At 43.0% G+C, this 16,842-nt stretch overlaps 1 protein-coding gene across 3 annotated transcripts in view; it reads left to right on the top strand.

The window, feature by feature from the left end:
- Positions 1-16,842, top strand: part of Nbn (nibrin) — a 29,447-nt gene that overhangs the window by 11,022 nt on the left and 1,583 nt on the right. For all 3 annotated transcript variants that reach the window (XM_038348325.2, XM_038348326.1, XM_038348327.2), the window contains exons 8-14: positions 575-672; positions 3,542-3,671; positions 6,364-6,636; positions 7,933-8,374; positions 9,983-10,054; positions 12,544-12,696; positions 13,424-13,537. In XM_038348325.2, the coding sequence (XP_038204253.1) occupies positions 575-672; positions 3,542-3,671; positions 6,364-6,636; positions 7,933-8,374; positions 9,983-10,054; positions 12,544-12,696; positions 13,424-13,537 (1,282 nt within the window). The remainder of the gene's footprint in view (positions 1-574; positions 673-3,541; positions 3,672-6,363; positions 6,637-7,932; positions 8,375-9,982; positions 10,055-12,543; positions 12,697-13,423; positions 13,538-16,842) is intronic.

The raw sequence follows: 16,842 nt of genomic DNA on the forward strand, positions 1-16,842 counted from the left end.
GTGAAGTAGTCTGTCCCAGCCCAGGACTCTCAGTGGGAGGGAGGATCACTAGAGACACTGAGTGAGGCTGGTCAGTGCAGCACAGCCAGACTCTGTCCTCACAGTTCCCCGCAGAGATGACTGGGTGTATAAAACTCGTATGACTAATGGACTAACCTTATGTGTGTCTGGAGTGAGCTTATGGATGGGGAATTGTAGCCCTCACCTCCTTGCTGTCTTGCTGTGGGGTCAGGGTAATTGTAAATTACTATATGAAGGTCTGTGCTGTTGTCTCTATAGACAGTACTGTGTGCTCGTTCTGATATTACCATAGCAGTGTAGAACTGGGAAGACCTCTCCTCTGCTCTAACCCTGATCAATTGATGATGTAGCTAAGCTGCTGGAGGGTGAGGGATTGTCCACAGTGCTGCCCTAGTGAGGAAGTTCAAATACTATCTACTCTCCAAGTCTGTCCATACCGTAGAATTTTAGTGTCTCTTTGGGAAGAAAAATAGATTTGTCAAACTTGATATTCTATTAATGAAAGTTGTTAGTTATAGTATATTACTGTATTTAAATTATTTTCTTCTCATAGACATGGTCTTAGGCCTATTCCTGAAGCAGAAATTGGATTGGCTGTTATTTTTATGACTACAGAAAATTACTGTAATCCTCAGGGCCAACCTTGTACAGGTAAATAAGGCATTTGATTGATTGTTTAGAAAATCTATAAATGTATGTGCTTATTTTGTTTATATGTGTACTTTACTATTATGCTTGTGAGGTGTAACCATCCTTCTTTCAAAACTCACCTATTTATACATTCGTTCATTTACTCAGTTAATACATAGTTCTGCCATAAAACTGGGTGCTACTACACTTGCTTATTCGTTAGTGAGTAATGTGAGCATGATCTGGATTTGAACAGTGAACGGGCACAGTGCACACACAGTTGGGGACAGTGAGCGGGCACTGGTGTACTGAGAAGTTAGCCCTTTAATCCGAGTTCACACCACACAGCCCATGCCGACCGACTCTTGGGTCACAGCTGTTGTGGTTTTCTACAGCACTGCTTGTTTCTGACGCGTCGGGGAAGTAGGTTTTCTTCCAAGAATACAAGAGTTTGAAGTGCTTGGGAGGTTTTAAATATGTCACATGATTTCTTCTGCTGGAGTTGTGTTATGAATAATATTTTCCCAAAGTTTATGATTGAAATTCCCAGAGTCTATCCTTAGATTAGAACCTAGAGACTACTCTTCATCCTTTTTAACAAGAAAATTAGCGTAGATACCTAAATATCACATTTTTGGAGAGGCTGTCCCTTCCTACCGCTTAGAAATCTGGAGCTAGAAGCCGGGCGGTGGTGGCGCACGCCTTTAATCCCAGCACTCGGGAGGCAGAGGCAGGCGGATCTCTGAGTTCGAGGCCAGCCTGGTCTACTAGAGCTAGTTCCAGGACAGGCTCTAGAAACTACAGGGAAACCCTGTCTCGAAAAAAACAAAAAAAAAACAAAAAAAAAAAAAGAAATCTGGAGCTAGAATGATGCTCAGCTGTGAACACTGGCTGCTCTTCCAGAGGACCCAGGTTCAATTCCCAGCACCCACATGGCAGCTCACAACTGTCTGTAACTCCAGTTCCAGGGGATCCAGAACCCTCATATAGACACACATACAAGTCAAACACCAATGCCCATAAAATAAAAAATAAGATTAAAAAATCCGTCCAACATTTTAGAAATAGTATGTGCTGTTTGTTTTGTTGTTATGAGGGCGGGGACCAAACTTATCAATAATTGAAGACATGAACAATAAACATGGAAACAGCTGCATCTAAGTCAGCAGCCTCTCATCCTAGCCCCTGTTGGAGGCATTAGTCTTTCGTTTCTGTTTAGAGCACAGATTCTCAACTATGTATGCACTATAGAAGTAGCTTTTACCGTATTTGAGTACCTGGGTGTGAACGTCTGGGGAAGAGCTGGTCTAGAGCTCGTGCATGAGGAGACGCTTGGCCTGCAAGCTTCCGTCAGCCTCATTTCCATCCCACGTCTCCCTTCTCCTTCCTGTCTGCAGCCACAGCCCCGGTTTATGTCTGCACAGACCTCTGGGGGTCTGTGGTGGTTCCTGGTGATGCTTCTCCTCCAGACGCGTCAGTGTGGCTCATGCCTCACTGCCCGAATAGCATCAGCACTCTGGTGTTCTGAATACTCACCCACCTCTCACTGTGAACAGAAGCCTCATCTAAACTCAGTCTGGCTGCTGGACAGTCTGGCCGCAGCCGCTCTCCTTCAGCTCTTACCACTTCCTGCCGCCTCTACAGAACACTTTTTTAAAAGCTTAGGTTACTAGTTTACAAGGTTATCTTGGCAGTGTGAGCCAACAAACTTTTTTTGTCTGCAGTTTATGTGTGAAAAGGCCTTAGAGGTCATTGAATCCTTGGATTGAAAGGCAAAGGGAAGAGCTGGTACTGTAGATCAGAGGTCGGGTGCTTCCTAGCAGCTATATGGTTCCAGGCTCCGCCCTCAACAGTGAGTAAATACAGACACTATAAAAGCTGGCAACCAAACAGAGCAAGTGTCCTGTAGTGGAAAAAGAGTAAATAAACATTGGATATAATCCAGAAGCTTATTAGGAATGGTGCTAAGTGATATTAGTGTTGGGTCACTCATTTCAGCAGCTGTCCACGCGTGCTGACCCCAACCATAACATTGTCGTTGCTACTTCATAGCTGTACTTTTACTACTGTTATGAATCACTGACCCTTTGAAAGGGCCCTCCACCCCCAGAGGGGTCACGACCACAGGTTGAGACCCACTGTGTTACCTGAATGGAAGCGGCCAACAGTGAGTGATCCTGGTGTGTGAGGAACCTGAACTATCGGCCCAGCTCCTCTATGACTCTGAAATACTAGAATTGAAGCTTGTTGTGAGGTTTAAGAAGCCACCAAGTAAAGTGTTCAGGTCTGAAATTGCAGCTTTCCCAGGCAGAGGCAGGAGGAACAGGAATTCAAAGCTTTAGCTACTACTGAGTTCAAGGCCAGCATGGGCCTTAGGAGACCCTGTCTCCAAGGGAGGGGAGCAGGTGGCAAAGCTGAGAAAACTGGAGATTTTACAACAATTAGGGCCAAACTGGTCCTGCATTTGGCTTTGGACGGGCAGGGCCTTCTCGAGGGTGTGACTTCATACAGAAACCAGGCCGTGGACTGCAGTGACAGTCTGCACAGTCTCGGTCTGGCGTAAGTGGGTTCAGCCAATAGAGCTGAAGAGTCTCTTCCTTCCCGTTCTTTTTTCTCTTCGTGTTCATGAATTGATTTGTAATTAGTAAGCATTTATCAGTAGTTGTATGCATCCCTGCCGTCATGTTACGCACGAGGCATGAGGGAGTGAGTGTGTGAGCCAGTCAAGGTGACAGCAGAAGTCAGCCTGGCTGACTTCTCTGTTCTCCTCTTGCTGTCTAGTTAGCAGTTTATTTTGCCCCTAAGACAGCTTGAGGTTTTATAATTGTTTCCATGTTACATGTTATGATTGTGATTGTTTTTTTTTTCTTTCCACTTGCATGATGTACAGAATTGAAAACAACTACTCCGGGACCAAGCCTTTCCCAAGGCTTGTCAGTCAATGGAAAGATAATGCCAAGTGCTCCAGTGAATATGACCGCATATGTAACTGACACAGAATCCGAGCAAGCAGATACATGGTAAAACACCCTTCTTACCATGTTACTCTCTTTGTTTTAACAATCAGTAGCGGATCCAAGAAGAAGTTGCTCCCTCTCAAGTCACGTTTGGAGATAAAGCGTGGGAGGAGGGAACGCCAGAGAAAACTAGCTGATCAGCCTTGACAAAAATACCTCTTGCCAGGGTAGGGGTGTGGGAATTTAGAAATATTATTAAAGAATATGAAGACGTATGAGAAATAGTAAGACAGAAACCACAGAAGAGTGCAGAAGAGCATTCCAGTGAATTCTTCCATAGCCTTATACCCAGCACACATGGGGAGAGAAAGTAACAAAAGATTTTATTAACATGATAAAAAAGGATAACTAAGTGGTCAATCACGTTAACACCCTGAGTTCTTTCAGCAAGGAAATCTCACTTAATTACATAACGCCACTGTTGCAGAATTGAAGTCGCTATAGGCGGCGTGTGACTGAGTGCGGTGGTGTGGCAGATCCGATTGAGTCTGCTAACTGTACTTTTATTTCCTTAGGGTAATTTTTATTATTCCTTCAAATGTGTTTGAAAAAGAGAAAGAGTTTGTGACTTTGAAATTAATTTGAACTATCGTAGCCCCCCCCCTTTACCCATAGTAAACCATCAGCTAAAAATATGGAATGGAAAATCACTAGAATTAGAAATTCCTAAGTTTATCTCATGCTTTTGAATAGCGTGATGAAGTCTCTTAGCACAGTGGCTCTCAGCCTTCCTAGCGCTGTGACCCTAATGGGTGGTGACCCCAACCAGAAAATTGTTTTTCTACTGCTTCATAACTGTAGTTTTGCTACTGTTAAGAATTGTAGTGTAAATATTTGTGTTCTGATGGTTCTAGGTGACCCCTGTGAAAGGGTCATCTGACCCCCAGGTCGAGAACTGGTACCAAGTTATCTTACTTAGATGCACATTATTCTTTGTGCAGTGGGTCTGCTCTGTGTGTGCTACACACCTGTTTGTCACTACTAGCTGCCGTGGTTACTGGACTGAGTGTCTTAGTGTTTCAGTGCTTACATTCATGTAGTTCTTACATTGCCGTCCGATGCTATATCACAGTGCCCAATCCATTCTGCACTCCTCATCGCGACCACATGGTGACTATTCAGTGTTGTCTCGTAAGAAGGGCGGGTGTAGTGCAGTCAGACTCTTTGGAGACACCATAAAGTTTATTTTTATGTGCATTGACAGTTTTGCCTACATGTATGTCTGCAAGTGTGTCAGATCACTGGAATTGTAATTATAGACAGTTGTGAGCTCCCATATGGGTGCTGGCAATTGAACCTGGGTCCTCTGGAAGAGCAGTAGCCAATGCTTTCTTAACTACTGAACCATCTCTCCAACCTCCATAATTATTCTGCTTTGTTAGTTCCTATTGTTAATCTCTAATTTATGCCTAATGTCTAAAGTAATGATATCTATACATACAAAACATATTTATAGGATTCAGCACTATCTCTGGTTTCAGGCCTCAGGTCTCTGATGGTCTTAAAACATGGGGTAGTATTATAAATATGCTAGTATGTATAATTGTTACAGGGAGTCAGACCAGACTTATAGCCAATTGAAAGTCGTTTTTCCAGGCAGCTGTAAAGTATTAAGTAGCCCTGAGCATTTAGACCAAGGGACTTTTAAAGGCAAAAACCACATTCTGGTATCTCATTCAGCAGCTGCAGGAGGAGGTTTGCTTTAACAAGCACTTTAACAAACTAAGATAAGCAAGCTAGGACATCTTGGCCTTGGATCATAGAATAGATAAAGTTGAGGAATTTGCCACGAGATTCTTTATCAGGAAGATCAAATTCTAGTTAAACCTGAATGGCCTCAGCAGGAACACAGCTTGGAGGAACCTCCTGCGTGTGTTGCCCTGTTACATAATTCGGGAGGTGCTATATTAGGTTAGCCTGAATATCCACTTAGTTCATGTTCATCCCTACGTGTAGTTTTTCAGTGGTTTCTCTTATTTGAAGAACTCTGTTTCTTTTTATTTTGTTGTTTCCCAGAAAGGGTTACCATTTTGTATTCTGTGATAGTTTTCAAAGTCTTATTTCCAATATTACACAAAAGCATGTTCCTATTGAGATATTTAATAACACTATGTTAGATTGTCTTTAACTTTACTATTAATTGGGCAGAACTTGTAAAAGAAACAGTTAATTTTTAGTAGTTGCCTGAAAGACAGCTTTATTTGGTTTTCAGTCTGTTCAATCATATTTTACAAAATGGTGCATGTCTTTAAAATATTTTTCTAGTAGTAGTCGGGAGTTGTATAGCAGAGACCACCGTCTGGTTAGAGAGACTCATCAGTCTGTACAGTGATTTAAATGTACCGGTATGTGTGATACTGGAATAATAGGAGTTTTCCTGATTTTCTATATTTCATTATAGCAGTCTTACATGAAAACAATTTTAAAATGTTTAAATGCAATAGGCCTACCGCCTAGTTTAGTCTCCAGTAGGATACTTGGTTAAGGCCAAGAGTGTGCTTTGGCAGTTACTTCGAGGAGTGTGTGTCTGAAGAAGTTGGCTACAGCAGGGAGAATGGGATGTTGTCCTCGAGGCCTTTGGTGGGTCTTCCCGTTCTTGGACTGGGAAGACACAGTTGAATTATTATCTAATCGTTTGAAGTTGTGTTTCTCAGAAAATGCTGCTAATTGTTGGCTTTCTTTCCTTTTCTCATAGCATGTCTTTGAGTGAGAAACCAAAAGAAGTAAAGATATGTGGAGTGGAGCAAAACGTTAGACCACCTTCACAGGGAACTTGTAGTAAAAAGGAGGTCCCCAAATCCAGCTCCAAGACAAATCATGTGGCACCAGATTCCCTGGTTAGGGAAAAGAACCCAAACTATCAGCTTTCACCAGTGAAAGTCCCTGCTGCTAATAAAAATAAAGATTGGACTTCTCAGCAGCAACAGAACTCCATCACAAACTACTTCCAGCCATGCACTAAAAAAAGGTAAGTTGTCAATGATTCCCCAACTGTGTCTGTGAAAGATGTGTTCAGATAGAAAATGTAGAGTAGTGTTTTCTTTCTGTTGAAATAGAAACAGTGTTTCTGTGGAAAGCTCGAATTTCTTTTTTTAAAGATTATATTCTCTGTGTGTGTATGTGAGAGAGGGGGAGAGAGAGAGACAGACAGACAGACAGATAGAGACAGAGAGAGGAGGAAGGTCAGAAAATAACACATAGGAGTCAGTTTTCTTTGCACTGTGTGGATCCCTTGACCCAGCTGCAGACTTTCAGGGTTGGGATCCTTACCAGCTGAGCTACCTTGCTGGCCCCGTGGTTTTATTTCTGAGCTGATTCGGTCTCAGCTGTATCCCCATCTCCTTCGCTAGGCCCATTATACAGACTGCACTTGGCTTTCTTCATGTCCTTCTACTTTAGCTTTTGTTCCTGTGCTTTCATCTTCAGGAAAGATTAGCCAAACCCAAGTTCCCTCCCCCTCTCTCTCATGACCTGTCTTGCAAGGTAAAAAGAGTGGTTTACAATCGTCAGTTCCCCCTCGCCTCCTCAGATCTCTGTGTCTCCTACCATCCAGTTGCAGCCAGCTCTGCACTCAGGTCTTTGGCAGCCTAGACAGCAGAGGACCAAATGCGAGTCCTCCGGACTGTGGTAGTCGCATAAACAGAGGCATTTAGTGCTTCTGGTGTGGCACACGTGTTTACAGTATGCAGTTGGTGGCAGCCTCTAGATTTAGCCTGTTTGGCTAATTTTTTTGGTGCCAGCTCTCATTAGCCCATCAGATTACAGTCCCAGATATAGTTTTAGTTGCCCCTGAGTTTCCTGCACTGCTGAATAAGCTGCTGCCTTCCGCCAGTGGGTCCTGGGTGTGTCTATGTAGTTCTCTTTCACACTGATTTAGCTCTGATGATCCAGTAGCAGAGGACAGGGCTCTCCGTGTGCTCTAACCCCAGGCTGCATCGGTCCTGTCAGCAGAGTAGAAATCATGACGCAATACCCTTCTAAAGGTTTGATTTCCAGCAATACTGTGGTAGTCAGGAGTGTCAGGAGTGAGTATCTAAAGGTTTGATTTCCAGCAATACTGTGGTAGTCGGGAGTAGGTCAGGAGTGAGTATCTAAAGGTTTGATTTCCAGCATTACTGTGGTAGTCAGGAGTAGGTCAGGAGTGAGTATCTAAAGGTTTGATTTCCAGCAATACTGTGGTAGTCGGGAGTAGGTCAGGAGTGAGTAGCAAAGACTGAGAAATTAAAATTTCTGTCTCTGATTTTGTTTTCTTTTCAAACCTAAGGGAAAGGGATGAAGAAAATCCAGAAGTGTCTTCATCCAAATCATCGAGAATGGACCTGTCTTGTTCTCTTTTAGAACAAACACAACCTGCCGCCCCCACACTGTGGAAAAGCAGGGAGCACCCTTCTCAGAGTGAGCTTGTGGACAAGGAAGCAGGTAGCTCACTTGTGGGTGACGGAGACATGAAACCCAATGGGACGAGTCCTGCCATTAAATCATATTCCACAGAATATCTTAGACCACACAAAAGGAAAGAAGTTGATTTGGCCATAGAAGACGAAGTATTGGAAGAGCTGCTCAAGAGTGCAGAGCTGGGGCTGGAAGTCCAAATGAAAGTTGAGAAACCAGAGGCAGACGTCGGTGTCAGGAAAAAGCCAAGGATGGATGTAGGAAGGAGTAGTCACCTTAGTGGTGACACGGTGCCAGGAAGCAGCAGAGTGAGTGTAAGTAACAGTTTGTTTGATGGGACAGGATCTCGTGTACCCAGGCTGGTCTCAGATTTGCTTCTTTAAATTCTGTTCCTCATTGATCCACTGCACACAATGAGTGCAGAGCTACAGAAAACTAGTTCTAGTTTGAGTCACAGAAGTCTGTGCTCTCTGCCTTTCCTTCATGTCCTCAATACCTATTTTTGTCATACACTCATTCAAAGCTCCTGTCACTCACGTCGTTAGAATCCAGACAGGAACAGACAAGAATTGAGCACCATATACCCATGGACACCACTAGTATTTTGTAAAACTGCCAAAGCCTTTCATATAAAGGTTTATGATAACTATATTAGACAATGTTATTTTCCTGTGCTACATGGTTCTATAGCATAGTTCTTTTGTTCTTACTCTACTGTTTTAAATCTTAGGACAGACCGATACAAGCAAGGGTGCGGTGAAATCACAGACCTGACTACTCTGTAGATGCGGAAAGATCCTTGTATCTCTGAGAGAGAGAATAGCCAAAGGCATTTGTGGGAGTCCAAAGCAGCCATGAGTCTCTCTCTGGGACAGAGAGGAGCCTAGCAGACAGGACTATCTCTCTGAAACAGAGAGAAATTGGGGGGAGATAAGCCTGAAAACTGGAGTAGTCTGGGAGTTTAGGGAAGAAGGGGGGTTGTGAAAAGCCAGGACACTAGTGTGGGGGCTTTGATACTCACATCAGGTACAATTTAGTAGGGACCAGAGCAGCCTGAAAGTGAGCATGGGGCTTTGATGTGTAGCCTGATGCCCGTTTGCCCTACTCCAGTAGGAAGAGAATGAGAAGTAAACGGCTTTTCTTGGCAGAGAGAAATCCGCTCCTCAGGCTCCTGAGAGTGCTGCCTGTGTACAGTCCAGCCTGGGCCAATGCCACTGCCTTGGTCAGGGTGGAGGATGGTATTAGTTCCCTTCAGACCTAAGAATGACATTATCAGTGGAAAAACACAGTGTGGGTGTTAAGTGAGTAAGCAACCACTTCATTCAGGTACTAACTTGTTTTTAGTAAGAATCCCTGCTGAGAAGTTTTTGTTTGTACAGTATTCCTAGCCAGGAATACTAGCCAGCCTGGGCTATACAATAAGACCCTGACTCAAAACAAACAAACAAAACCCTTTTTATTCCAAGGTAATTGCTGATTCTCTTTATGTGAGAGAAATAGTATAGAGAGCATGCATGTGCCCTCAACTGATTTTCCTGTACTTGGACAGCTTGATAAAATACAGCATCACTCATAGGAATCATGGTGCTGCTCACCAACCTTACTCAGTATGAGGTTAGTTTTCGTTTGATTTTCTTACACAATTTTGAGAGTTTATCTTCGTAATTGCTTATAGAGAAAGGTGGACCAACAGTTTATTGATATTCTGCCATCTCAGAAATAGTATCTTCTTGATAAAACCTTTTCGTGATAGAGATCAACTGTTAATGCAGTTTTCTGGCTATGATTTTATAGCTTTTTGTTGTGTCCATATTTTGTTGGCTGGTCTCTAAGTATATAATTTATGTACTTCCAAGGGCACAGAACAATTGTTTTTAAGGTTTTTAAAAACATTATCTATAAACAGTGTTTTTTACTTTTAGCAAGAAGGTGAACCAGAAAAGAAAGTTGAAGTCAAGAAGGAATTACTGTGGTCGACAAAAGACGAAACAGCCGTAAGGAGATTCTTATTTTTTTCTTAGAAACATTCGACATAAAAGAATTATCCTCATGCAAATTCTGTCAAATGCATCCATATTTAATATTTCCTTGTATATTTCCGGTTCACTTCGTGATTTTCCCTTTCTGGAAGTAGATGATGTTGTGGTCATGAGACGGGTGTGGAGAACCTTAGGTCTAATTCCTCTCTCTGTACTACACGGATACACAGTCTTTAAGCTTACCAATTTTTTAAGGATTTTTAAAATCATTTTTTAAGGAAGTCATTTGTGCATAAGATGACGGAAGCTTTTCTAGCGGGACTGTTTATATCAAATACGGTAATGGAATTCCAAAAGAGTCAGGCCAGGTTTACTCAAGGTTCTGATTACATTCTGTCATTATCAGGTGAACCTTTGTGTTCTTTCTGAGTGCACATACCTTACATATACATTATGTAGTTCATAATTGGAAAATAGCTGGGTGTGACCTTTGCTTCTAATCCTAGCACTATTAAGGCAGAGATGGACTCTGAATTCTAAGCAAGCCTGGTCTGTATAGCAAGTTTCAGATTAGCCAGATTAGTGAGACTCTTTCTCAAGAAAAAAAATAACTCGATGTGTCTTGATGTTTGATTGGCTTGGATTAGAAGTAAAAGGAATTGCAGATCTAGGCTGTGCATTTTAAGTCATTATATGTAGATGCAACGGCAGGCTGCGTCCCGCCACCTGGCTAGCTTTACCCAAAATAATTACACGGAAACTGTATTCTTTTAAAACAGTGCCTGGCTCATTAGTTCCAGCCTCTTACTCACATCTTGACTAACCCATACCTAATAATTTTTGTAACACCACGAATGGTGTCTTACCGGGAAAGATTCAGCATGTCTGACCTGGCTGCTGGCTCCATCGCATCTGTCTCACTGAGGAGAGGCACGGCGGTCTGGGCAGTCTGACTAACTTAAGAGAGGCATGGCATCTGACTGAGCCATCTACCTCACTTCCTTCTTCCTGTTCTGTCTACTCCACCCACCTATGTTCTAACCTATTAGGCCAAGCAGTTTTCTTTATTAATTAACCAATGAAATCAACAGATTGATAGAAGACCCGCCTCCATCAATTATAGTCAAAACTATTAATAGGAACTGTTTAGAGTCAATACATTTTTGCCAGTAAGAAATGAGTTTATTTCTGTAGCATAAAAGCCCATATTTCCAGATTCAAGGAGCTCTTGAAAGCATTTTCTGCTCATGGTAGTGTTTGCCTGTAAAGAGTCGGTGAGATTCCTGATGAAGTAGTAGTCACTTGGCAAGACGTGGTGGACAAGGCAGAGCCTCACAGCTCAGCGCTCTTCCACTCTGGGGTGTTGACTGATGTGCAGTTAGACGTAGTGGTGGAGAATTGAGACCTTTCTGTCTGTCTGATAACTGTGGGGGTTGCAGTTTGCTGCACACACCTCTCGGACGCAGTGGTCTCACTAGGAATTAAAACGGTGTCCTGGGTCGGGCCAGCAGCCAACAACCAGTGACTACACCCGTTTTCAGATGCACGCTTGGGGATTCTCAGTCCATCCAGTGAGGTAATCTTCGCTAGTTGTTGTGTAGAGTACACTTTGTGCTGCATATCACAATATTGGTTGAGAAGTGGTTTGTTCTGTAAGAGGATGGTATTTCAGCTGACACATTATTAAACAGCTCAGCTCCTGGGCACCCATGTGTGGAGCTCATCTTTCCAGTTTGCTTCAGATGGTGAGCAATAATTGAATGGCCCCTAATGAATTCTTCAAAAGTTTTCCTTGTGGTTGTAAGAGCTTCTTCACTGATCGCTCTCGGTTGGCCATGCTCCCTGATGGCTGCCCACCACACTCCTCATTTTCAAGGCTGTTGCCTCTCTAAGCCTCCTGACCACCACTGGTCATCACATGTTCATGAGCAGTTCCTGGGTCCAGAGTGTTGTATGTAGTGTCTGCTGCTTTGTGAGCCACACTGAACTCAACAGACTCACGCAGGTTTGCTTTTCGTCTAGTATCATCTTTATCGTACCTATTACCAGTGCAATAGTAGTAAATGACATAAGCAGAGAGTCTCACTGAACAGATTATTAGTTAATGACCACAGGTGTTCATTCAGAATCGGTCTCTAGATGTCATGAAAATATAAATACAGTAGGTGGGGACTGGAGGAATGGAATATTTCATAATCGTGATGCATGGTGTCCATGGGAAAGAAGCAGATTGTGATGAGATATGTCCGGAGAATATAAAGGAGGACGCTTGCTGTGAGGTGCTACCCAAGCCGCTGTGAGGAAACACTGCGAATTGTAGCCTTCTTGGTAGCTGGTGTGCTGTAGCACTCCCAAGTTATTTTCTGGGATCTATGATCCCAAATACAGACTTCAGATGCCAGGAGCAACTCTGTTTTCCTTGGGTACTTGGACCTTTGCCGTAGATCTAAATGTCAACTTCTTTCCCTTTCCTTCTCCCTCTAACCATTCACTCCCCTCTTAAGAACAGTGATGAACTCCCAGACGGCAGTGAGCTGCTTCCGAGAAAAGTGCTGCTGACGGAATTTAGGTCGCTGGTGGTTAATAACTCCACTTCCCGAAGTCTGTCCATGCTAAATGATTGTGGTCAACTGAAGAATTTTAAGAAATTCAAGAAGGTAAGTGTGTTCATGAACTGTGTTTCACGAGGGCAGGGTTCGGATTGAGAAACAGCACTGGCACTGAATTTAATAAAAGGAGTATTTAGCGTCCGGGTTTCGTGGTGCATTTTGAACTAGTTGTTTGTTGTGTGTGGTGGAGGTTAGAGGACAGCTGGCAGGGCAGTTCTCTCCTTCCATTGTGCACTCTGCTGTCAGGCTTGATGGCAAGCCCCTTTGCCCCAGGGGCCAGCCGTATCTTTGGTATTTGAGATCAAGTCTTAAGTGAAGTATGAGCTGGCCTGGAACTCACTGTGTACCCGGGATTGCTTTGAATTCTGTAATCTTCCTGCGTGGCCTCTCAAAATGCTGGGATTATGGGTTAAGTTTGAAAATCTTAGAATAAGAAATAGTGGTTTAAACTATAGTCTGCTTTCCAGGAGTTAACTTTGATTGCTAGATAACAAGCTAAATCGATTTTTAAATGAAACCTACAAACTAGTTTTTCTTAGTGTGTAGGTCCTGGTTACATATCTAAATCTATGTACAGTAATAGCTAGAAAAGAAAAGGCCGAAATCAGATGGAAGTCTGATGGGTCTGGTACAGTTCTGTGTCTCGTTTGTACAATTAGAATATATGCACTCTTGATATTTGTGCGTGACTTACGCTGTTTGCATTTTACAGCTTTTAAATAATAGTTACCTCAGCATTTTAATAAGCCTAACTTGACTACTTCCTGTCTTCCAGGTCCTGTTTCCTGGAGCAGGGAGGCTGCCACACATCATTGGAGGATCAGATCTGATCGCTCATCACACTCGCAAGAATACAGAGTTAGAGGAGTGGCTGAGACACGAGATGGAGGTCAGGAGGGGGCAGGGCTCACCTTTGAATTTAGCTGTGTGTGTGGTGTGTATGCGTGTGTAAGAGTGTGCGTGAGTGTGCCTGCCTGTGCCTGCACGTGTGGAGCCCGGAGGCTGATTTCAGAATCTTTCTTCTTTATTTCTGTTTATTCATTTGGGAAATAGGGTCTCCCCGACTATGCTAACTGGTGAGCTCTCACTCTGCCTGTCTCCACCTCCTCCTGCAGAGGTAGCTTGTGTGTGCCTCGCTTTTAGACGGGCTCTAGGGCGCTGAGCTCAGGTGGACATCGTGCACAGCAGTCCTTTATCCACAGCACCAGCTGCCTAGCACAGCAAACTAAGTGACCTGAGCCCATTCGTTCAGGAAATATTCCATTGCAGAATGTTAAGATTGGTCTGTACTTTCCATACTTACTTTAAGAGAATTACAGACTAAAGTAAAGCAAGTGGGACCAAAATAGAGTAAGGTAAATCCTAATGTAAAGAGAAAGGTTTCCTGAAGCCACAGAAATGCTGGTGAGAGAGCAGGTCCAGAGAAGGACGGCCGTGGTCAGCTCTCCCATGAGACCCAGTGGTCGCAGGGGTTGGCTGCCTTCCAGCAGGTAGGACCCTTCTCTGAGGACGCCGTCATCGTCCTCTTTCCCTGGACTTGACTTCTGGAATGCCCAGTAACGTTTTATCAAGTTAAATTATTCTTTGCTAATTTCTGTCCTCAACACTAACTGTTTACATCCAGCCATGGTGCTTTAATTTGGACTTGGATCTTTTCATTGATGATGTTTATTTTGTTTTTCCAACTCTTCCTATTTTCTGCAGATGTTTTTGTCAATGATTCCAATTCTTGAAGTGCTTGCTAATCTTTTTTTAAAAAATTATTTGTTCTAACGTATACAAGTGTTGTAAATGGAGGCTTTTTGTCCCACCTGGTCTGCAGCTGCCTTAAAAATAGCCATTCAGAGGCTTAATATTAATTATGTTTGGCTGATGGCCCAGGCTTATTACTGGCTACCTCTTACATTTAAATTAACCATTTCTACTGATCTAAGTATTGCCTCCTGGCTGTGGCATTACCAGTCTCCTGGCATGTTATTCCTTGGGCGGCATCTCTCAGACTCCACCCTTCTCCTGTACCTCTGCTTGGATTTTCCATCTGGCTCTATCCTGCTTTGCCATAGGCCAAAGCAGCTTTATTTATCAACCAGTGAGAGCAATACTTATTCAGTGTACAGAAGGACATCCCACTACAAAATGTTTTATGAGTACGCCTTTTTTATGGCAGTACATAAAATAATAATAAAAAACCCAAAGCGCGGAAATTACCTGTTGGAACATAAGTGGATCATGTCCATATGCTCTTTGTTGAGGAGGGTGAGAAGCAGGGAGCACCGCCCCACGCTCCTCCGTTGTTTGCACTTGCTCGAGAGATTTTAAAATGATGGTGCCGCTGCAGCTGTCTCCATCTTCTGTGCATTTCAGTAGGAGATAAAGAGAGGGGCTTTATGTGTGCTAGGTTCACACCATGGCCACAGTGCTGTGAGCACTCTGTAGACTACATAGCTAAAGGTACCACATGCTGGCATCTTGCCCTGGGTTTACCCCCGCTACTTTCCTTCTGCATTCAGTATTTTCTTTTTGTTCTTTTTTCAACATTCAGCGAACCTATCATAATTTTTATAGTAGGCCAGTTCTTAAAGTTTCTGTGAATTTTGAATGTTGTAGGTGAAACGTAATCTTTAGCTGGTCATGGTAGTGACCATGGTAGTGACCTTTAATCCCAGCACTCGGAAGGCAGAGGCAGGTGGATCTCTGTGAGTTCAAGACCAGCCCAGTCTACAAGAGCTAGTTTCAGGACAGCCAGATCTATTACACAGAGAAACCCTGTCTTGAAAAAACAAACAAAAATTTAGTGTTTTTTGTCCTGAGGCTTTGAGATTTTTTTTTATAGAAAATAGCATAAGCTTTTTTAAACAGTTATTTTATGCATGCTCTGTGCCTTCTTACTTTTTTTCTTTTTTCTTTTTTTTTTTTTTTTTTTGGTTTTTCGAGACAGGGTTTCTCTGCAGCTTTGGAGCCTGTCCTGGAACTAGCTCTTGTAGACCAGGCTGGCCTCGAACTCACAGAGATCCGCCTGCCTCTGCCTCCCGAGTGCTGGGATTAAAGGCGTGCGCCACCACCGCCCGGCCTGTGCCTTCTTATTTATGTTCCGCTGCTGTAAATGTAAAAAGAAAAGATGGAATTTCATTTTATCATTTCACAGTATGGATCAAACAAATACGTGTAGGATTAAATCCCCGCGGGTCACTGTTCTACATTTGTTTTGGGTTTTTTATATTACATGTATTTTGCCTGTGTGTGTGTGTGTGTGCGCGCGCACGCATGTGCATTTGTGTTCTCACACATGTGCTGTGCTGCAGTTCTCAAAAACAGGTCAGAGGGTGACTCGTAGGAATTAGTTCTCTTCTTCCATGTGGCCCAGGGTCACTCACAGAATGCATACATAGGTAATTATAAGACCAGAAGTTGGTGTGTGTTATAGAAGTTCTGTCACAGGTGATTTGGGCTGATTTGTTACAGCTGTTCTATTTCAATAAAGGAGATCCAAGCTGTCATCAGTGAAGTTAAGGATGGGTTCTCGCTGTGAAGAAGGCACTAAATAAATATTGAATAAATTGAAAGTTCCTAGATGTAGGAAAAGAAATCGGGGTGTCTTTCTGGGCAGAGAGAGAAATATGAATTAAAACAGAAGGAATTGTATATGTTGGAGATGATTCTTCTTGTGGCTTTGTTCAGATTAACAAAACAAGCACACAGTGTCCGTGAAGAGGCATGAAGTGATTGGGAGAGCCAGATTTAAGGTTTGCATATTTTAAGGGTCAGACTCAAGAGTTGTTTTGTCTTTGGTAGATAGAAGTCATGGAGGGGCATTGAATGCCATGTGATAGGGTCACCCTGGACTTGAGAAAGGACCTTTCATTGCGAGCTTTTCCCTGGTTCTAACTCTATAAGGTGCTTTAGGAGTTTGGTGAAGTCTGTTGAAAATGATTGTGGCCAAAATACATACATACATACATACATACATACATACATACATACAAACCTGTCCTGATTTAGAGGCAAGAGGAAAGGAGACCTTTGCCAGTACTACTGTTTGAAGATGACGTTTACTGCACTCTCAGGCTCTCTGACAATGGCTGTGACTCAGCAAGTTAGACAGAATAGATTTAAACACATGTGACTGGGCCTCTCTTTTAATCTTCAACTCAAATCTTATTTGTGGAGAGTGTGTACACATGTGAGTGCACACGC

This window comes from Arvicola amphibius, chromosome 11, assembly GCF_903992535.2.
Source record: "Arvicola amphibius chromosome 11, mArvAmp1.2, whole genome shotgun sequence".
NCBI lineage: Eukaryota > Metazoa > Chordata > Mammalia > Rodentia > Cricetidae > Arvicola > Arvicola amphibius.